We start from the raw sequence: 22,890 nt of genomic DNA, 5'->3' as shown, positions 1-22,890 counted from the left end.
TTAAATTTGTTCAAAAACCCAATGTTTTTGGTACGTTAACTTTGTACCAGCAAGCTTTATGCTGAATCAGGTATCATCTGTCCTTCCTGCAGCTGGCATCAAGTCAGCACAAACACGGCGTTGCATGCTCTAGCTAATTAAAAAGGAAAGTGCCTGTGTGCTCACACCTGATCCGGATCAGCTCAGCACAGCTGAATGATCCAGTAGATCACAGATGCACTGTGAGTGACTGCTCAACACTTACCTGCATTTTTCACACACCTTAGGTACAGACACACAACCTGCACTTAAGGTGTCACAAGCCTTATATGTGGAAGCTGATAATGATCCCCAAGTATTGTTGAAGTCAAGAAGTTGTTGAGGAATGTTTTTTTCCTGCCTCACAGGAACAGCTTGGGAAGAAACAGAACCATTTGACAGAACAAAGCATTCTTCAGGATGACAATTTGAAAGACAATATTTGATTTTCAGGGAATTTGATCTAGGGTAAGCTAGATTTCTACCCCATCCTACAGCAAGATACCACACGTTCCAGCAAACTGACAGACTTATGACCAAAAGCAAAAAAAGATGAGAAATACTGTGCCAACATTACACTGTACTTGACTGTTGTTGATTTGCTCTAGATCTTACAAAAACATCCTAATGAAAACCATGCTCATCTGCCCACATGTCAAAAGAGCTAGATACAAACAGGTAAGCTAAAACAATAAAAATCCAGCCTTATGTGCCTTTTATTCATTTGTTTAGCTGAGGCATAATTTTTGTATTATCCTGATTGTAACTGCCTGCAATATTAGAAATAATGGACAGACAGTATAACAGTTGAGGTTTTTGGTAGTGGTTTTGTTATTTGTTGGTTTTGGTGTTTTTTTTTTTTTTTTTTTTTTTTTGGACAGGTTATAAATCTCTTCTTTATGCTGTCAAGAGTAAGGGAATAACATATTTCAATAGCAACTTTAAAACGAAACTCACAAATTACTACCATTATGGTAAGTGCTAGATATCCCACTGTGCAGTTTTGCTTTGTGAATTTTTACCTTCTTCCATGCACACTTTTAGCCACTGATCGCACAGCCTTTCAGTGTTTTCTGCCTTTTCCTTTAAATAAACTGGCTCTGGCTCCTTCCATCTGGTTCCCCTTCCGTCAGCAACCCTGCACCTGTTCACACCTCCTCTCCTGTTGGATTCCACTGAACATTTCCTCCTCTGCCAGGGCTATTCTGGCACTCGCAACCTTTCTGTCATTCAATCCATCTGTCAGAAGTGAACTTTGTTTACCGCAAGCTTCTGCTTTCTTCTTCAAGAAGCAAAGCCCCTCAAGGTCATTGTCAAATGAACTGTCGGTGTAGATTTAAATCCACTTCTGCTAACCAGCAGCAGATGAAGTTCTTTACAGTCCTGTATTTGTGAAGATCAGTTTGAGGTATAGGAGAAATAGTAAGAAGCAAAAGAATAGCTTTTAATCATTATTTGTTAACTCCAACAGCTAACGTGTTTTTCTTCAAATACATGTATCTGCTCCTTCTTGCTAGGGCTAGCACAGTCTGAGAAGGGCTTTACAGAGCTGTGTGAAGAAGTGAAAAATCTCATAAACATATTACAAAAAAAATTAATAAATGAAGGCTTTTGACTCTAACACTTGTAAAGAGCTATTGACTAAAAATGCAAAGACAAAATGGGAACAGTTGAATGAGTAAGTTTACAGTAAAACCTTGAAATGGCCCACAGCACTAATTTTAAATTATTTATTCTGCAGTGTTTTTTTTGCCTTACCTACTGATGTTTCAAATGCACCACTATTCAAAAATTTAATATTTTTTTCTTGTTTTCAAGCCTTGTAAAACACACATACGCAACTCTTTGTTAGAATACTGCCTTCCACATTGAAGCAAATTGTAAAGATTCTTTGTCAGGGCTGAAACTAAATTCTTATTGTCAACAGGATACATTATTTTTAGCAATTCCTGTGGCCATATTTCTTTTCAGGAATACACTCTGATAACCAAAAGTTCCTGAATTATTAAGTAACCTCCTTGACAGTCTTATTCTTCTAAAATAAGGAATATCTTCAATTTCACTGCAAACCTTTAAAAAAAAGATAACCTTTCACCAAGATTAAATACAATACCAAAAAATAAAATACATAAAATTTGAAGTTTTGTAAGCAATTATAATGAACCACCCATTTTATTACCATTTTACCAAAAGTGAATTTAAAGTAAAGCTTTCTGGGATCAAGTCCAGGAGGTAATCCAATCTCATTAGCAGAAATGCATTTATACTTATGTTAGGTCTGAATTTGACTTTAATGAAAATTGCATTGACAAATACGGCATAATTTTACCTGAATAAAAACTTAATACTGGTCTATGCCTTACATGGGGATTAGTCCCTGCATTTGGAAGGAAGTATTTTCTTATGCTATGATCTTCCATGGGAACCCAGATGCAGGTGAACAAATGCACTGGAAATAGAAGAGGAACCCTGGTACAAAAAGAGCAGGCAGCAGTGTCCCACCTGACTACAGAGACACAGAAACTCCCCAGGGATTTAAGCCCGGTAGAAGCCAACTGACCAACAAGGAGGAGCCAATCAGGAAGAGTTGCTCCTATTTCTACAAACCTATAGCTTGACGTGCAAACCACCAAACCCACGGGGCAAGCAAGAGCAGCACACTATTAACCTTGCCACGCTGCCAGCACAGCCAGGGTGAGGAGTCAGCCCTGTCAAGTAGCCGACAGCAGCTCGTCTGCTCGCTCAGGACGGGCATCTCCCAGCTCAGCCTCTCCTGACCAATCCCCGGCACAAGGGCTGAGGAAGGAGAGCAGCCAGGCGGCCAAGGCTGGCATGCTCAGGTGATTTATTTTATTTTTTTCTTCCTCCATCCAACAGCTACTTTCTCCAGCAATAACAACCCACAGGCTGATGATGCTCTTCAAAGTGAAGTTGGATGATGTCTCCAGCTGAGGACCTTTTGGGTTCTCAGTTCAATTTTTTTTCTAGGCAAGAACTTCAGGAGCAGAAGTTTGCACAGCAAAGAAAAAATACCCACAAATCAACAACCGCTGTGACTGCACAAAATAGACAACTTTGAATATACTTCTGAAAGCACAAGACAGCTTTTTAAATTGTTGAAGTTCACAAATACCAAGTGCTGACAGAAAAAGTATATTTTAGCTTATTGTAAAAACAAGCTTTCGATGTACTTGAGAGAAAAGCTTTAGAACAAGTCAGAAATAATGATAAAAATCAGAACCATTTTTTCCAGTAGCAAATTCAGCAAAAAATCCAGCAGTCTTGAATACATGTATCTGAAAGACTTCTTTGGTTCAAAAAAATAAATCATTATCCTGTTGTCACACAAATAAAAACCTAATTTGAATGAGACTAAAGTAAATATTTGATACACACTCATAAACTTATTACTGTTGGTGCTGAATAATAACTGCTGAAAACAAAGACCTTATAAAGATGTTTGTTTTCTACAGCAGTTAGTCTCTTCAGTGTTTCATCTGAATTCACCACTCGCTCCAAAGCGCTTTAAGTATTGTCACTGCTCCTGAACCACACTCTACATGCAGCAGCAATTTGGCTGCCTCAACAACCTGATGTGATCATTGATGTGACCAGTTGCAGTTTAAATGCTATGAAGAAAAATTTAGATTAATCTAATACTAAAATCTGAAAATGCATTTTTGTCTTTTCCTTAAGAAATATTTATTGTGCGAAAATAAATACAATTGTTAACCATGTTGAAATTTGTTTAAAATTAAAAATAATTTATAAACATTTAATGTTCAAAATTAACATATGATTTTATATTTGTTCTTTACTCCTTTCCTAATAAAATTTATCAGTGGCCTTTATATGTTTGAGCAATCACTTAAAAAGGTTTAAAACATTAAATAGAATGATATTTAAATAATTGTGTGTTATCTTGACACGAAGTGTATCAGCTTCGAAAATTTTACAATGCACTGCCAGAAGACGACAGAACCGATTTATTTCAAATCACTCAGTATCAGTCTTCATAAAGCAGCATATGGTCTTATCGTGGCAGGTAAAATATTTTACCTTCTATAATAACGCAGAGCAGCTAATTTATCTACATGCTGTATAATCAGATAAACAATTTCAGCTGCACTATGAAAACCTGTAGGCAAGGGAGAAATTTATCCCCCACCACTTTATTGATTTTTCCATATACATTCATATGATTGTTAACAATGCAGGCTATTCTTTCTTCCACCTCCTCCTTCAATTACCCTAAAGCAAGCCCTTCTTTTCAGTAGTGAAAATATTTGCAGTTTCTACAGCTGCAGGACAAAGTGCTCAGATTTTCACAGAATTGCTCAGGGAAAAGGAAAGGGGAACAAAAAAAAAAGCTCTGCAAGATTCAGTTGCAGGCAAAGCAGAGTGAATGACAACTTTCAAAGCTACCACAATCATTTACTAATGTGCTGCTACAGCAAATAAGTCTAATTTTTTTTGACAGCACCAAATTAGATTTATTACAGAAACTGCCGCATAAATAGCATATGGTTATGTTATACTACCTATTTCAAATCCCTGTAATGTTTCCTCCCCTCCCTGCTCAATATAGGTAATTGAGCCAAGCTATAAACCTTCTGCAGACAAGATACATACAAGTTCAAAAAGCAGAGGCAGGACACGTAGGAGTTTTTTGTTAAAATTGTCTAAGAAAGTATCACCTATCCCGATGAAACAAAACCAGGTAGTAATAGGTCAAATCTCCCTTGCTACACTTCAGGATTTTATTTCGCCCTTTCCTCGATAAAATTTTGTTTCCACTTCTCTTTCAAGCTGACAGTCATCAACACGGGGCATGACCTCGTAATCCCCTCACACATGACTACCTCTTACTTGCACAAGAAACCTATTGATCTTTACTTCTGACGTGAGTCAAATTATTCATGTGACTCGAGATCAGAAGGCTCGGACCTCCATTCATCCCTCTCAAGCTCTCACTTGTGAGTAGGGAAGCGCAAAAATAAAACATCAGAAAACTGGTTCCATTCATTCACTGGAGGGGCCCAGCCCTGTGGGAAGGTGGCGACCTACAGCTCTCCCGCCTTTCAACGGGAGCAAACTTTCCTTATCGTTTTCCTGCATCAGTCCCGGGACCCACGTGCTTTCTGTCACTCGCCACATCCTCCGTTCGCTATAGCGCTACGGTAAAGCATGGAATCACGTAACCTTGTCCCAGGGCAGGCCGAGAGCCGAGCCCCGCGCTGTTGGGGAAGGAGGGGGCGCGATGCCGGCCCAGGCCCGGGCCCGTCCCCGCCGCCTCCCGCCTCGGCAGCGCAAAGGCCTTGGAAGGTGCGGCGTGCGGCCGGCGGGCACACCACTGCACACATCGCGCACGGCTGCGGCCGCCCCGCCGCTCGCCTGGCGGTGGTCAGTCCTCCCAGCTGCCCTATCCGTTACTGTCTGATTAGCTGTGCGAAGGAGCCCCTCCCCGGCCAGCTTTCCCCGCCATCTGTTCCGCAGGCGATGGCTGCCGCCCAGCAGCCTCGCCATGCCCTCCTACCTGGCACCCGGCTCCCGGCCTTACCCCAAAGTGCTAACACAGGTTCTCGCTGCTGGCAGAGTCAGGATTTCATTACTACTACTTTGACAAGTGCAGGGTTGTTTGTAATTTCTCTTTTATCCTGATTTTGATTGTACAACCACCTCCCACTGATTCAGTTTGCTTCAGTTTTGTTGCTCACAGATTTTACTCTCCACATTAATCTCCCTCTGGCATGTTACTGCATCTGTTCCCTTTTTTATTATTAATTTTCGAATTCCCACCATTTTTGACAAAAAGGAGGTAATCTACACTCTGCTTCTGCCCATTTCATTTTCTTTAATTTGGAAGATAAGTATGAAAGTGTGCCAAAGAAGTTAATTCTCCGTTAACAGTTTATTTTCTGGCATCCTGATGCCTTTGTATATGAAAACCAGATAGAAATAAATGTTGACTGAATCGCAACGACAGTCGAAACCGTCCCTAAATTTAATGAAAAGTAAACATATGAAGCAGAATCTAAAAAGTTTATTAGTTATCAGAGTTGTTTCATGTTCTCACTCATCCCTGCATTTTAAAAGAATGCTTTTGCATGTGATGAGTAGACTGTAAAAAAATTAGAAATCAATCACTGGTTACACCTCATTTCTGTTTCCTCCCCCCACACCCCCAATTCTAGTGTTATTGGTCCTTTCATCAGTCAGTCAGTCTGAGAAGATTAAGCATATCTCAGTCATTTAATATTAGTAACAACATTTCTCCAAAACTCTTTCCTAGCATAGATGATGCTAGGAAAGGTGCTAAAATTGTTGGTAAAGGCATGGTATTAGCATGTTGCTAATAGATACAACCAGAAAAAAACCCCAAACAATAAATACTAAGTATTGTGCAACTCCCTAGAAGGCTGTATATAAACATAAACCAGGAAGTTTATGTTTTATCATTTAATAATATAGCTTATATAGGGAAAACAATGAACGAGGCAGGCTGCAAATTCTAACAAGGACACTGATGGTGACATACAGCTCAACACCAGAGCTTCAGAGATTAAATAATGCCACATTAACCTGGAAGGGTATGTGCTTTATTTATTATACATGCAATAGAAATTAGCCTTAATGGAGTCACTGAAACTAGCAAGAAGCACCAATGCACAGTAGGATGACCGTAGAACTGCTAAAACCCAACTGGCATGTCCTTAGATATGCTGCTTTCTAGAGATCATATCATTGTCAAAAAGAGGGAAGAAGTATCACATAACAGGGGAAAAACAATAATCAAGAAAAACAACACCCACTGACTCACTGTAATATAAACTTCAGTCCTTCAAGAGAGTGACACAGGGATCTAAGGCAGCTTGGTGGCTCACCTGAACGTGAAAGCACATGTTCATTTAGTAATTTTTCCCTACACACCAGCTGACCTTTCAGAAGTTCTCACAGTGTTTCATATAAGCAAATAAGAATAATAAAATTTAAACTAAATTAAATCTGCTTCTATTGTAGTCCATTATATTTCCTATCAAATTTCAGTCAAAAATATCTTGAGCCATCTACAGATCTATCTATCTATCTGTCTGTCTGTCTCCATACCTGAGAAAATGCACGATGGCATAATAAAATTTAAATTTTGAAATTTAATGATTCCCTCGCTTCTTAGGATTTATTTAACTTGTTTGGCATATGTGAACAAGAACTGCATCTGACTGCAACTGAAACAAATAATACCTCCAGATCTGGTTTGAAAGAAAAAGAGGAATTTTTTTAATAATGATTCTGTTACACAAAAATAGTGATTTTTTTTTTTTTACATTAGACAGCACACTAAGATCCAGACAAGTTGTTAACATCTTGCATCTCTTATATGATCTTTTCCATGAGAATATTGACATGATTTTAATGACTATTTTCTCATTAACTAAGAACAATAGACCTGTATGTTTTCTACCCTCTGAAGAAGGGTTTCATGTAAGCTTAATTAGCAAGACCTAACCTTCCCAAAGTAAGAGCAATTTAACACTGACTTAAGAACTAATTTAATAAGATTCTCCTACTACAGTAACCTCAAAGCTGAAACTAGGGTAAAAGAAACCCCCAAGAAAACTTTAAGCAATCATGGTCAGTCTCATAGCATGGTGACATCTGCAAAGTTACATGACTGACAAGCAAAACTACACAGTAGAAGTTCTGTATTTCCCCAGTCTTTTGAAGACATACAAATTAGAATTACTAACTAGATTCAATAGCAGAAAGTGCATGTTAATAGCAAGTATTTCTAAGCAACATATTGCTCCAGGAAGAAAGGTGACAGGAAAAGGCAATTTTAAACTCTGTGGCAATGGTTTAGAATAGCTAATTGTAACCTTTTTTTCTTCATTTTTAACAAGTACATTTTGTTAACTTAGAAGCTGCTTAGTTGGTAATCAATCAACAGTGTCTGAAAACTAGGATACAGCAAAGAAGTGGGACTCCTGGAGAAGAGTGCTGTTCTGCAGTTCTGCAGAGTACTTTCTTTGCTCATTATGACACAGATTGCGTATTTTTTCTCATTTATTCCTTTCATATACATTTATCTCATTTTTGTACATTAAAATCCAATATTCTTGTATTCATTTTATAATCCTATTTATTTACAAAATTCAAACTTAGAATCAGTGGATTAGTGAAGCTTTTTTCCTTAGTAATACAATAATTCATACAAAACAAAGATTTCTTTCTGTATCTACTCAGCTACCTCTAATTTCTGCCAGAACAGCACAGACAGGTCATGCAAGGCAACAGAAAGACTATCCACAATGGTGTAACAGCAGTACAGGCCCTCCTCAACTCCAGTGTTGTGAGAAGACTTGGAGTGAACCAGCTGGCCCTCTCCTGAAAAGAAGAGAATCAGCAAGACGAGGCCAAGGCCAGAATACCCAAGAGATGCACTAAATCAGTGCAATTTCTGCAGCAACCTCCCACAGGCAGGACTCTAGAGCTTAAAATCTGTTTTCCTTGGCAAGCACCACAGTGAATGAGTCTACAACCCCCAGAGGATTGCTATTACCCCTACCCTTCAAGTATTTTCACTGACACAGTTGCCATTTGAGGTGAAGGAAATAAATGAAAGAAGGCAAACCGTAAGTGAATATAATTTACATGCAACAACTATGGATGTACCAATCCATGAAAAACATGCTGAGTTCAAAATGCAAAATTAATGCCACTAGAGACATGTAACTTTTATACCTTCACTAGCACAGAAAACCTGTTCTGCCAGGAGGTGATCTGGGAGGAAGAAAGAGTATAGGCTAAGGACAAGTGTCATTTCAGTAGGGGACGTTTTCCTCTGCAAGGCAGGGAAAACAGGTGACATGACAAGAACATTTTAAATCCTGCCCTAGGAATTTAAGTTCAAGGGGAAAACAGGTCACAGATCAGGAGCAATGAATTGCTCATCTCTTTTTCCCCCTTCTTCTCCAAGCAATGTCACCTAATATATTCCTAGAAAATAGACAGACACAAAAATCTACTAAGTATTATAGAATTTGGGGAGTGTAAAAAAAAAAAAAAATTTGAACCTATTTCTCATGCCTCAACATATACATTTTTCCAATAAATACATGTCAGAATAGAAAACATTTTAATTCTTGTAAGGAGATTGCAAACACGAACAGACAGTTAATACAAAAAAAACCCCAACCCAATGCAGAAAAATAAAACAAAACCCGACCAACCAAATCCCCCAAAGTCACAAAAAACCCCAAGGAGATCAGGACCTTGCAGAAGAGTGTCTGCACTGGGTCAGAGGAGCCATGGCAGTTCAGTATCTGTCTCAAAAAGGCATCTGTGAAATTGTATGAGAACAGGGCCAGCACAGAGCATTACTTGCCCAAAATACTGTTCCCAGCCTCTAATGATTGCATCTCAGAAACTTTCTGAGTCAGAGACCAGACATCAAGAAGATGCTACCTACATCATCTGTACGTTAGGTATCCAGCTTTAATTACTTTGCTACGTAAAAGCAGGCAATAGTTCTCGTTTTTACATTTTGAGTATTTCACAACAAAAAAAAAAATAAAAATTATAAATTCACTAGTCAGATTTCCTCCAAGATATCCAGAGCTTTATTGCATATAATCAGCCTTTGCTAAAAGGAGCGTGGTAAAGCCATTTGGTTAACTATCACAACAAATCATTATTAATAAAGTTCTGCTAAATCCAAACTTTAGATATCTTAACAACTCACCCAAAACTTTTTTCAAGTTCATTAACCTCTAGCATATTTTTTTCTCTAAATACAGGCTGTTAGAGTGGTACTTTCTTCCATCTGTTAAACAACCGTGCTCTGAATTACACAGAAATTTAGCTGAATAAAAAAATGATTCATTGAATTTAATAGTTTAGACAAGGCTCTATTTTATTTCCATTTACTCAATGGCAGAATTCTCACAAAGCCCAAAAAGTACAAGACTTGGATAAACATACAGACTTCTGTTAAGTGATAAAAATCTGAGCTTTTTTTTCCCCCCATGAAAAATTTAAACTAGCTTAACTTTTTTCCTTAAGTACCAAGTGAAAGCTGCCAGATTTGTTTATGGATGTTCATTCTTGGGGGGAGCAGGGCAATGGAACAAAAAACTCACACACACAACCAAAAGCCTGCAAACAGTTGGACAATAGCATTTTCCAAGGCAAAAGAAAAAAAGTTCTGCAGTTACCCAAAGTCAAGTTGCAATGAATAATTGGCATGTCAACCTTCTGGAGTTTTCTAGAAACATGTAATGAATAGTGCAGCAGAAGACATTGGGAACTATACCCAAGGATGGAATATGCTCAGGGGAAGTGAAGTCTCTCATCACACAATGCATTGTACTGTATCTTCATTGAGCAACAGACTGAAACACCCTCCTTACATACTTGAGCTTACCTCATACAGAAAAAATTATGTTCATCTATATACATATTCCTGGTCATTCTGCTAAAGAAACTTCAGGTTACTAATTTGAGAACTCCTATGCTCAAAGGTGCTGCTCTACACTACAGCCTCAAACAACATTTCAAATATATTTGTCCTGCTAAGCACAGCAACAGAAAAAAAATGTAGCTGCAGCCTCCCTTGCTTTTTTTCCTGCCCAAAACCATCCCACCTCACCACCAGAGCTGAACATTGCCTCTTTTACACACTACTAATTCATTTTTATAAATTATAGGTCATAACTCACTTATGCAAATCTCCAGTTCTAACATGACTGAGGACTGCCCATGTAGTCAATGACTGCAAGTATCTACAACAACCGTGGGGAAGCCTGTGGCAAAAAATTAGCAGAATGAAATTGGTACTACAGCATGTAATAGGATAAGGGGTACCTGGTGAGGTGCAGTTGGTGCTCAGATTTACTCAGCAGTTCTGTCAGTTTTAGGCACTCCTCTCTGGCTCCTGTCACATCCTGCTGGGCTTGTTCCAAACGCTGTTTGTTTCCATTCAGCTCTAATCCCAGTTTTTCTATTTGCTTAGAAAATTATAGAACCAAAGAAAGTATATTTAGGAAATACAAAAAGATACATTTTAAGATCAAAAAAAAAAAAAAGTGATCAAAGTACCTGAAAATAATGCACACTTCTGGTTTGAACAAAAGTATTTACTTGATAAAAACTGCAAAACAAACCAATTAAAGTATTTGAAATTACATTCTTATGAAAAGCCAAAATGTGTTTCATATTTAAGTACTCTAATATACAAACAATGTTATTGTGTTCATGGGGTCTAAGAGTTACAGGCATTCAAATATTTTCCATTCTTCTTATGTGATGGCTCCATATTGGTGGCCTGAATTCACTGTGCTAGAGAGCCTTAACGACAGTGGAACAGTGGCCATCTTCAAAAGCTGCTTGACATAGGATAGGTCTTGTGATAATTTATTTTTATTTTTAAAGCCTATTACATAACCAGTGACAAGGGGGCATTTAGCTTTGTCACCTAATATTACACAAGAGAATAAAGGCAATTTTGTGATTTTATCATTATTGAAAAGAAGTATTTATGACTTCTATCTGAACCCTCAATATACCAGCTGCTGTTAATCCTATTATTTTATTAATATCATTAGTCCTTATACGTCAACATAGTAACTAAAGTTGATGAGTCTATTAACTTATGTTACAAATAACGATAGTCAAGTTTGCATGACCAGCATCTTCAAGTTCCTTCAAGTATCTTCTAGTTCTACATGCTAGACTTATGTTATCCCAATCATATTGTCAGCAATTTAAACATTTTTCATGGAAGTTCTCAGAAACAATATATTTTTCTTCAAGTCCATATACAACATACAAGTACCTGTAGGAATATATCGTAACCCAGTATTATACTCTGTCCTAAGGATGCTTTCAAGAAGGCCAGTAGAGTATAGAATAACCTGACAATGTAGTTTTATCATGTAGCAACTGTTCTGCACTAACTCCCTACACGAATACTTATTTGCCATTGGGGCTGGAGGGAATTTGCATGTTTTTCAGTCAACTAAACTGTGAAAGGTCATTAGTAGTACAGAATAAAACTGTTCGTATAAGGAGTTAGTGCTGAATAGCTATTAAACTTTAAACTCATACCATACCTTATTTGTGATAGCTTCCTCATGCAGACAAGAAGCAATATCTTCTTTAATTAATGAAATTATTCAAACATCTCACAAGAATAAATGAAAATAACCTCACCCTAATACAAAATTTGAAGCATCTTCATAACAACATTGTCTCCTTTCCTCCCATAAAAGTGTTAACTTAAACTACTTACAGTAGGTTATGATGTCAGAAAAATACAATTTCTTCATCCAGAAAAACACCATTTCAATCATGTAAGTGTTTTTTTTAATTTTGCCATTTACTTAACTGTACACTTTTTTGTCCACAAAGAACACTTTAAAAAGGTTCATGAAGGAAATTTTGATTAGAATTTAAATGTCACTTTGTTTTATCACATGCACCTCCTAGCAAATTATACTGGGAATTCCAAGTTCAAATGCAAAGATAGTAAAACTATCTACAAAATCATTAATACTCTTCCCTTCTAAAGAATATAACAACCTATTACACTGACAGAACATTTTAAAATCAGGTGCTCAAAGATATTCAGTTACAAATGTTTTGCACTTTTACTTTTCGATTTTTGTGTATTTTAAATAGAAATCTTAGTGTGTTCTCTATTCTTAACAGTAGCAGTTCATAAGTGTTATCTCTCCATTCATAGTAAACAGGGACATGAACTCTTCACTGTCCTCACAAATTAAAGATAGGGAAGTTTTGCAACATTCCTAAAATCTACTTTAAAAGTACATCCATACAGCACACCTTTAAACAAACCCAGACCACAAATTAGTCCAAAAGCATCAGCTAAGTACTTAAAAAAAGCACAACCACAGCTGAGAATATAAATACACTCTAGATCGCTCCTTCAGGGAAAAGTTTCAAGGAACAGATGGGTTTTACACCATTGCCTCAAGTTAAACAGGCTCAGTCAGGTTTTGACACAGACCCACAGAAGGAAGCAAATTCCAAGTGCAAGAACCTCTGGTGAAAATGTTTCATTTCCATCAGCCAGATGTTGAACCTTCAGGGCTGAACTCAAGAACACATCCATAGATTTTAGTTGTCATGAAAGTGCAGGGTGAAATTCTCAGATAGGGAAGTGTCACTTCATGACAGGATCTTTAAACACTCACAGGTGTCTTACAATTTCTATTAGAAGTATCAAGAAAACAAAAATGTGGCTTAAAGAAGAATTTTACTTGTGCTACTGTGATCAGTAATTTCAAAATCCAATATCAGCTCCTTTACACTCATGCACACATACATTTGTGCATGTATGTAGGTATATACATAAACATCTTAAAATATCAATGTTCGGAGGTGCTTGCAGCATGACCTATATTCTAGAATTCTGGTAATGACCATGGAAACAGCAGACAACCTCATGAGAAAGAGATGGCAGAAAAATGCCACCCCAAAAAAATGTTAACAGCAACTCAGAAACAGGTATATTTAGGTTTATCAACTAAATTATTCTTTTTGAGGCAGCAAAAAATGTTCATTCAAAGTAATTTGGTAGGAGCCACATACCACACCACATTTATAGGCTGAAAACAGATCATACTCTCAACACTATGGGATACTTCAGTTTAAAAACTCAGGTAATAGTTTGAAATATGAATCCTCAGAATCTGAGATGTGTTAATATAATAAAAAATAGCCCTCTTCTCTTGCCTGTTAACAATAATAGTCTCACAAATACCCTCTATCCTGAATTCTGAAATATGTCAAGTCTAGTCCATCATTAGGTCATCACAATGTAATTGTGATTTATTCTACAGAGAAATTACAGAATCAATGAATATTCTTCACTGTTCCTGCAGGGAATCTTATCAGCAGCATTTTTCCCAACTTTTACTCAGAATAATTTGTGTTACTTCAGTTACCATTTCTTCTATCAGGAAGCTGTAAGTAGTTCTGTAACTGCTATCCAGGCCACAGTGTTATTGTAGGGACAGAAACAGAAACAAACCACCAACTAAAGCATTTTGCTGACAGCTCTGTTTCTCATGCAGTGTGAATTTGATCCCTCAGTGCCTATCACCTGTGATACAGCTTTTTACCACATGATCAGAAAGTTATTTCTTCAAGGTACTTAACTTTTCAATGTATGTGAGAGACAAGAGATGGAGCACAGAACTGCAAAAAGACAGATGACAATCTTGCATTTAAGAAAATCTGAAACAGATTTTCAGTATAACAAGGAACAGAATTATCATAATGTATACGTACAACAAGACTACATTAAGGTTAGAACAAGCAACTTCTGGTGCTTAACTCTGCAACTTTAATGTTCTTATTACTTCTGCACATAATTTCAAAAGTACTGTTTAATATGTCTTGTTCTGCAGTTGCCCAAACTCCCAGGAATATCAATAGGCACTTTGCCATGGAAAGATGGCAGGCTAAACCTCAGTATGAGAAACACCATTATTAGTAATCTGAAACACACTAACACCATCCTGCATCCATATTCAGCTCAGTCACGCAAAAGAAGTTTTACTTAAACAAAAATGAAGCTTTGGTGAAGTACCACTGCAGTAGAATTTTATTCTAAATCAATTATTCTTTTTTTCAGTATTACCACCAACCACCTTTTATATTTTAAGTTTTCCACTTCAGAGCACACAAGACCCTTTTTCTTGAAGAGCTTAAGTGTTTCCCTTCTCATTCATTAGTTTGTGAGGCATTCAAAAATTATCTTCAGATTTTTACATTGCATTTTTAGGGGACCACAGTAGAGGTGCTCATTCAGTGACATAAATGCAACTTTCTGGAAAACATAAAAAATGATTTCTCAAACACTTAATGAATCCTCAAATATCCTTTTCATAACCTATCTGACATTATCTTCACCTAACTATACTTATGCATGTTGTAAAAATGCGCTTTTTCATTAACTAGACATCTCTATCACTTAAAATCTGATTAAATGAAATAAGAATTCTATTCAAAACAAGTCAAATTAAAGATTAAAATAATTATTTCTTTTCATACTAATGCTGATTCTATTGTATGCAAAAAATACAACTTTAAGTTTCAAACTAGCAGATGTTTTTCACAGAATTTTACATAAGAGCAAACTGACAGGAAAGACTTTTTTTAACAAATGAGAATGATTAAGTGGTGATAAAAAAACTTACACTCTGAAGAAAATGTAAAAAACTTTTGAATAATTTTAACAAAATGAAAAATAAACTAAAACCACATTAACTCTTAAGTAATTTATTACATTCAATGTTGTCCCTGTATGTTCACACATCAGGTAAAAAATACACAGTATAACCTTAAAAGGAAATTCTGCACTGACTATATCGCCCAAATTCTTCAGTAAAATAATTCTGGAGAGTAAAATATTAATGTGAATTTACACTACTTTTTTTTTGTCGTTTGTTTCATACTTCATTTGCCACCCTTACTAAAAGATTGAAGGGGCATAAAATAGAACCAAAAATAGAAGAAAAAGTATAGAGTAATAAAAAGTGAAATATAATCACTGTGATGGTTGGTATTTGAATGCACATCCCCAAAGGGCAATCAACATCTATAAAAACATACACACTTCAAATTAATACACTTTTACAGGCCATGATGTTCATAAGCTTAGCCTCATTTACTAAAGTAGCCTTCAAAGCAGAAAGAACACTGATAATGCTCAGGACCAAGCCTTTCAAAGAGGTGCCTCAACTATGGCCTTGCACATCCATTTAAATACTATGTGTACCACTGACAGGGAATTTTTCCACTCTTTCACACTGATCTCAAATCATGTTGCCTTCCATACCTAATAATATACTAATTATACAGAGACAGAACTAACTGATTTTTTTTTTTAATTTAACAAAACTCAACAAAATAAGACTGGTTTTGCAGAAAAATTTCAAGTGTTTTATTTGTATTACTTCAGGCCATATGCAGCAGGGGTCATTTGCAGTCATTTCTATCCTAATCCTGATATCAATCAAGTAACTGTAGGTTCAGAGTGGTCTCTAAACCTCAGACCTCCCAGGCATGGCCATCTGACATAGCATATTGCACCTGAAGAACTATCCAACTTTGTAAAGAGTTAGGGCCATCACAAGGTTAACCCCCACTACATCCCAATAATGGCTTTCTCCCTTTTGCACTCTATTTGAATTACTGCTGCTTCCCATTCAAATCTGAATGAGGATACAAAACACTCATGAAAGGTACATGTGGTTTCAAAGGGGAAGCCTCCATTCTGGAAACAGATTTATTTTAAACTGTGAGAACATAGAAATATGTACACAGGGCTTAAAGGAGTTCACAAAGACCACCTTTTTCTGCGAGGCTAATTCACAAAACCACACAGGACTACTGCAAATTCTTCAAATCAGTTAGCCTAAAACTGGAATCTGAAAAGTTTTCCTGACAGGAAGGTCAAGTAGCCTGAGCAGAAACACAAAAAGTAGCCCCAGAATCACACATGGTTCCTGTAGAAAGTTTTTTTCTGTATGGCTGGCTCACAAATCAATTGATCTGTAAAGACCAGATGGACTAGAAAGATACAGCCTAGATAAGCAAAGCAGGCTGTGATTTTTTTGGATGGCTATTATCCTAACCTGATCTGATGGGATTGTTGAATTCCTCAAAGTGGTTTTGTGACCCCTTTGTCCCTTGTACTGCAAAGTGTGATGGCACTTGGCAGTACCACACACCTTTGTGTGCTCCACTAAAGGGCAGAGCCTCAAGACAAGAGCCATCACCTAAGTAAAGGCCATCATCCACAAACTCTCTGCTTCCAAACTGATGGAGAATTAACAGAGACAGGACCAAGCAATTTTGTAGGAAGAGCAGGGGTGCTGGAAGAACTTTATGAGAATAGCATGGAAGGTGGATGTGTTTAGAGGAACAAACTTTGAATCTCACTGAAGCAAAGTTGTAACCTGTGGTTGTTAGCTGGGGCAAGGAAAAAGTTATGTTGCAAAGTATAGATATATGAGTACACAGACACAATTTTTAAATTAAGAAATAATCTTTAAGGTCTGTTCTTGTGCAAACTCTTGAAGAGCAGCATGGTCCCTTTGGATAAATACCCTGGGAAATGGCAACAGTGAATAGTTGAAACATACTATACAAGGATTTTACCTCATCATTTCCATGAAAATATTTGCTTTTAATTTGCCAGAATATCTGACCTGCAATACTATTTCAGGAACAAAACTTCCAATCCCACAGAGATTACTACAGTCACATTTTAACAGAGAACATTGCTATACTACAGATTAGCTCAGCAGCCACCAGTAGAGATAAGAAAGTGATTTTGTTCACAGTGGAACAAGATGATTTTTTTGTTAATAGATTGCACAGGTGGGAGATGGGGGACAATGAGATAGTGTAAAATATATGGTTCACTTGCTGATAAAAATTTCAGAAAAGGAAGGATGCATGTATAAAGAAGGAAGGGGAAGATTACACCTACTTCATTATTGAAAAACAGGAGAGAACAAAACCTGTTCCTTTTATCCTTTCAAACACTATTTAAGATTACTGATGTGAGATTGGTTCTTACTTTCTAGACAGCATAAAGGAATAGCTGAAAAGAAAACCTATGCAATAACAATTGACAAGTGATAGGGACTTTTGCACTCTTTCTTCCGATTGTTGACACAATCAGAAAAAATTGATAAAACAACCATTTTTTTCTAGTCAGAGAAGAAGAAGAAAAAACTAACAGAAACAAAGTATTTATTTTAGTATGCAAACCCACTATATCAAGAGATGTGCAATTACTTTCCTACTTTGAACAAATTTTAATGCACATAAAAATTTTTTTCTTTCCATATACTGTGAGGTGACATCACTATGGATGACAGAACACAGATCAAGGTTACCTGGGCCAAACTACAACAGTAAAATCCTGATCCTGTGTTACTCCTTGAAGCAGGCTAGATGCTATGGGGAAGCAGACCTGTACAGAAAATGCAGACAAGTGGGTAAAGAAAAGTCTACTACTGGGAATCTCAGTCCCAAGGATTTTTCTTAAGGAAATAGATAGAACTTCATGCCACTGATCCTTGAGGAATGGATGGCTGACAGAGGAAAGAAGCTATGCCACAGCAGAGCAGCAACAGCCATATTATAATTTTATATATAATGCATGGTTATAGGTCAATGTCTTCCTCAAAAATCTTAAGATAAGCTAGTAGGTTGAGCTATTAAAAAAAAGAATTATATTCTCCTGAGCAGGCCAGAAAATTCTTATCAAAGCAAGGCTTCAAGTACTGCCATTTTACTCTTTATTTACTCATTTTCAAATTAATGCATTGAATGCCCAAAACACAAAATGATTCATTAGGAAGAGTTCAGTTACAGTAAAAGTTATCACATTTCCTGAATACTTTCTTTTCCAACAGCAATTTGGGTTTGCTACTTAAGACCATTATACTCAAGGTCAGACCAGGTGAGAAAATTTCATACTAAAATTTTCAAGCTATCTTCTGAGTTTTGGGTTTTTTCCCCCATGCCAAATATTACTCAAGTTTACTTGAGTAATAATTCTATTAAATCAGTTTACTGATTTAATAGAATTTCTTTTCAAAACAGAATTTCTGGAGCACCTTCATAACTAATAAGGAAACAGAATATCAGATATAGATATAGACTGTTACAAGAATACACTTAACACATAATCCTAACCCATCTTCACCACTTATTAAAACTTGCAAGTTTCAAACATCTGGTGATATGCTATATGTCACAGCTGTTGAAAACTACTATTTTAAAGCCTGACTCATAAAAGCTTGATATCTGTTCATAAAGAGACATTTCAGTGAATCAGGGTCTTTAGAAGGTGTTACTGGTCTTGCTGTGGACAATCTGAACCATTTCCAGGATATATACCCAAATTCTTGGCCTGAACTATTTTTGATGAAGACAGAGTCAGTAATCTCTCCTCTTATAACATCTAAATTAGGTTACTATAAATCACGGATTTATGACAAATGAGATAAACATTCCCAAAATACCCTTTGGCAAAATGCTTTTGGACTGCAATTTTGCCAGATTTTTATTTGTCTGCAAAATTGTCAGTCTATAATGTACAGAGGCATCATTTAGGTTCTGTCATACTGCACAAAAATACTTTGGTGTGTAGCTCTTCCTATTTGTATAGGTTATGCATGTCAGTTAGTCTCAATTTCTTTTAATTGGACTTATGAATTGCAATGCAGGCAACTCTTAAAAATCTGTGGGGTTTAGAACAGTATTTCTGAACCTTTTAATTCTGTTGCCTACAAGGTAGGCAACAGAATTGTGTAATCCCCCATTCAAACTATATTTGCCCAAATTTAAAGACTTTTTTATAGGTTAAGATTACTAGCTTGGATTTATTTCTACATGAAGTTTTTATCTGATTCCACAAAGCATGATAAAACAAAATTGAAAAGCTGCAGTTAGTTTCTGGCGTTGAATTTAACATGTTCTATTACTTTATTGCAAGGACACCGCAACTCCCAGTGGAGCCATGCTACTGTAAGAACTATCTAATAAGGAGGACGCCCAAATTGCCTTGGACTGCAAAATCCAATACTAAGAACTGTTTTCACTTTTGCATGCTGAAGCTTGCAAGATTTTATAAGCCAAATATAAATTATTTCAGACAAACAGAAAGCAAATTATTAACAGAGAACTTTATTTTTATTTTTATAAGGCAGAGCAGAAAAGAGCAAGTGATGTTAATCTGAGGAACAATTTCATAGTGTGTCAGAAGTATGATTTCTGTTAAAAATGCATAAATTATGCCGTGCAGAGCTTACAAATTAACAAAAAAAGTATTATAAAAGTGAAGCCCTGCTGTGTCAAATATGCCACACAATTTTTGTTCTAATAACAGCAATTTAGGTTAGGGCGTGACTTCTCTCTGATATAGCTGTGCTAGTACAACCCCTAGTGTGGACACAGTTTACTGCCACGTAGGCATTATATCCATGTAATTTATAAAGCTTGTTCCTAAGCAGTAGAAGTATTAAGTGATGCACTGTTATTTCAGCACAGCTACATCCACAATGGGAGGGCTGGCTGAGGGAGAAAAAGAGAGGCCAGTAGGTTATGCTACTTTACAACATATCTGGCCAGATGAACAGATGTGGGTTTTGTGTACAGAAAACTGTGTGGTACATGTCTTTCCCCCCACCTCCCTCCGTAATCCTGATGTTAATCAGGATCATGATGGATGATATTACAGAACAGTTATTCAATTTAAATTGTAACATTGCTCATTGCATCTTAATTTTTAAGAAATATTCATGTAAAATGTTAATAACAGAGAGTTATAACAGATATTGACACGTGGGTATTAGTCCTAATCAAACAATAAATACAGGGAAAAAGATATTAGGGTAAAAGGGAGAAAGACCAAAGATATATATATACTCTCTTTAGGTTTCCTAAAAAATATAAGTTCAATTTTGAGTAAGTTTTATAAATACCAGCATATGATAAATACCAACCTGTATTTCCTTGATATACAGATATATGTATCTGGTGATCCTAAATTGTATATGTGAGGCTTTCTGCCTATGTTGACATATGTGAATAATTTTAATTGTTTTTTTAAAGTCACTCCATGTAAACTAAAAAATATCTTCAAAACTGAAATTTATCTACAGCAGAATTAAAAATACAATTACACCTCAAGAAACAGTAAACTAGCTCTCAATATGTTAAAAGGCAATTCAAAACATGATCCTTTGCTTTTAAAAGAGACAAAACCATCATTTAATACAGAATAGCATGAAGATACTCATACATTATTGTCTCTCTACTTTAAAAAAAATAAATATGTATTTATTATGAACAGATGGTCACCAAGGAAGGTATCAGCTCTGTCTCTTAGCCAGAAGGTCAGGTCATGGCTGAGAGACCAAAGAACAATTATTATTTGCTCTTCAGTGCCACATAAGATAAAATATTTCAGGTTTTCTTTAAATACAAAGATAGATGCAATTGAACTGTTTTCATTTCTTTAAAAGAAAATAATTTGAAATAACTTATTAACATTTGTTAGAACATTTAAAAATCCCCAGCCAACAAGCAACAACAGAACAAGGCACTCTAACACTCTTCTTAGGTTGCCTTTAATGTGTTAAATAATCCTAGGACTTACACAGAACTTTTTGGGTTACTGGAACCATAGCTATAAAACAACTGCTAGATACTGAGTCTGAGAATTTCAAAACTGTTTGATTTCCTTTTTTTTTTTTGAGGAACCAACAATCATATTTGAACAATATAATAACATAATTATCTAATAATTTTTGCTGATAGGAACCCTCCCTCACATCATTTCACTTTATATCAAATTATAAATCACCACATTTCAGTGTATTCAGCCCCACACTGATTAAAATACCAGTATGTCATCACATGAGGATAAAATATTTTGTTAAATTTTGTAATTTGTTCAAAAGGCAATCCTCAAGCAAGTTGGAGAACAGGATTTAAAATCCAAGATACTTCTTCAAGTATCTTATTAAACACATCCTGTTTTATTTGTATGCCAAGATTATGCCAACTCTTTTATCTGTGATATCTGTCAAGACACAGACGACAAGCCTGTTTTTTTGTTTTTCAGTGTCCTTAGGCCTAAAGGATGTAGGAGTGAAAAAAAAAAAGCAAACCTTGAAAAAAAGAATGCTTTAAGACCTCTCTTCTTCTGCGCTGTATAATTCTGTGCTGGGTTATTTCACCTAATAAGCTCCTCCCTTGGATTTTTCATATATTTTCATTATAACTTGAATTAATATTGCTTCCAGACTAAGCTTGTACTATTAAGGTAATAAACTTACTGTCCTACATGCAGCTTTTGAGGAACTGGTAATTAAAAAAATTAATTTTTGAAATACTTCATTTTCCCTCTACATTTATTCTTATACAGGGAATGATTTGTTCAGTTATTTAAAAGAATGGTTCAAAACCTCTTGGATAGGCTGCTCAAATAACAAAAAAAATATTTTAAAAATCATCCTCATGTGCATTTTATATATCTCTGTATTCAGACGACTCTTATGTGCAAATCACAACTGAAGAAGGAATTTGAAAGTTTGAAGTCCTAGAGAAAAATGATAGACCCTCAAGAAAAAGGCCACTTCAAAAGATGCAGATTACACCTGTTCAAGCTGTTTGCCAAGTATGTTGAAGGTTACTCTAATAATCTTTCTTACTGCATGGGATGTTTTCTCACAGACTATCTGTAAGGCATATACTGGTTTTTGTATTAATATAAACCCCAGTTTTAGATAAGCAACAGTTAATGCCACGTGAATTCTTTTCTATAGTTTTTTTTTCTAGAAGGTTACTTTTGTTTTGGTTTTGTTTCTATTTTTAAACTTTTCTATGAATCCCAGCATTCAGTAACATTGAATCTTTAAAGAAATTGGAAGATAAATGATTTTCATTTTTGGTATCATTAGGTTATGCTTAGAGTCTTTAATGTTCTGTTAGGCTGCATGTATAGGTAATTATGTGTGGATTTATTTGTGAGAAAAAGTGTATAAACACATTTATACAGTACATAGAATTTAAGTAGCTGGTATGAACAATATGATAGAGTAATCCTATATGAAATCATGGAATGAGTGATGCGCAAAACTGAACATACTAGGGCTGAAAACAAGATTAAGATAACCAAGAGGTATTTATTTAGCAGTAAAAGCTGGCTTTTTGCCATTAATTTAAACCATTTAACAGTAATAAATGACCACTATTAGAAAAATGAATCATTCCAGCTTCTGAAAATACCCTACTTAGGCTACTAATAACTGCAAAGTT

The 22,890-nt window shown here is 36.0% G+C and overlaps 2 protein-coding genes across 9 annotated transcripts in view; one reads left to right on the top strand and one right to left on the bottom strand.

Moving 5' to 3' along the window:
- AKT3 (AKT serine/threonine kinase 3) overlaps positions 1-22,890 on the top strand; it is a 380,155-nt gene that overhangs the window by 205,831 nt on the left and 151,434 nt on the right. The window lies entirely within an intron of this gene.
- Positions 1-22,890, bottom strand: part of SDCCAG8 (SHH signaling and ciliogenesis regulator SDCCAG8) — a 106,969-nt gene that overhangs the window by 58,144 nt on the left and 25,935 nt on the right. For all 8 annotated transcript variants that reach the window (XM_083857256.1, XM_083857252.1, XM_083857251.1 and 5 more), the window contains one exon: positions 10,882-11,024. In XM_083857256.1, the coding sequence (XP_083713382.1) occupies positions 10,882-11,024 (143 nt within the window). The remainder of the gene's footprint in view (positions 1-10,881; positions 11,025-22,890) is intronic.

The sequence above is a fragment of the Zosterops lateralis genome (genome assembly GCF_965231275.1).
Source record: "Zosterops lateralis genome assembly, chromosome: 3".
In the NCBI taxonomy this organism is placed as follows: domain Eukaryota; kingdom Metazoa; phylum Chordata; class Aves; order Passeriformes; family Zosteropidae; genus Zosterops; species Zosterops lateralis.
The sequence above is the reverse complement of the archived record's forward strand: the minus strand, read 5'-3'. Positions and strand labels throughout refer to the sequence as shown.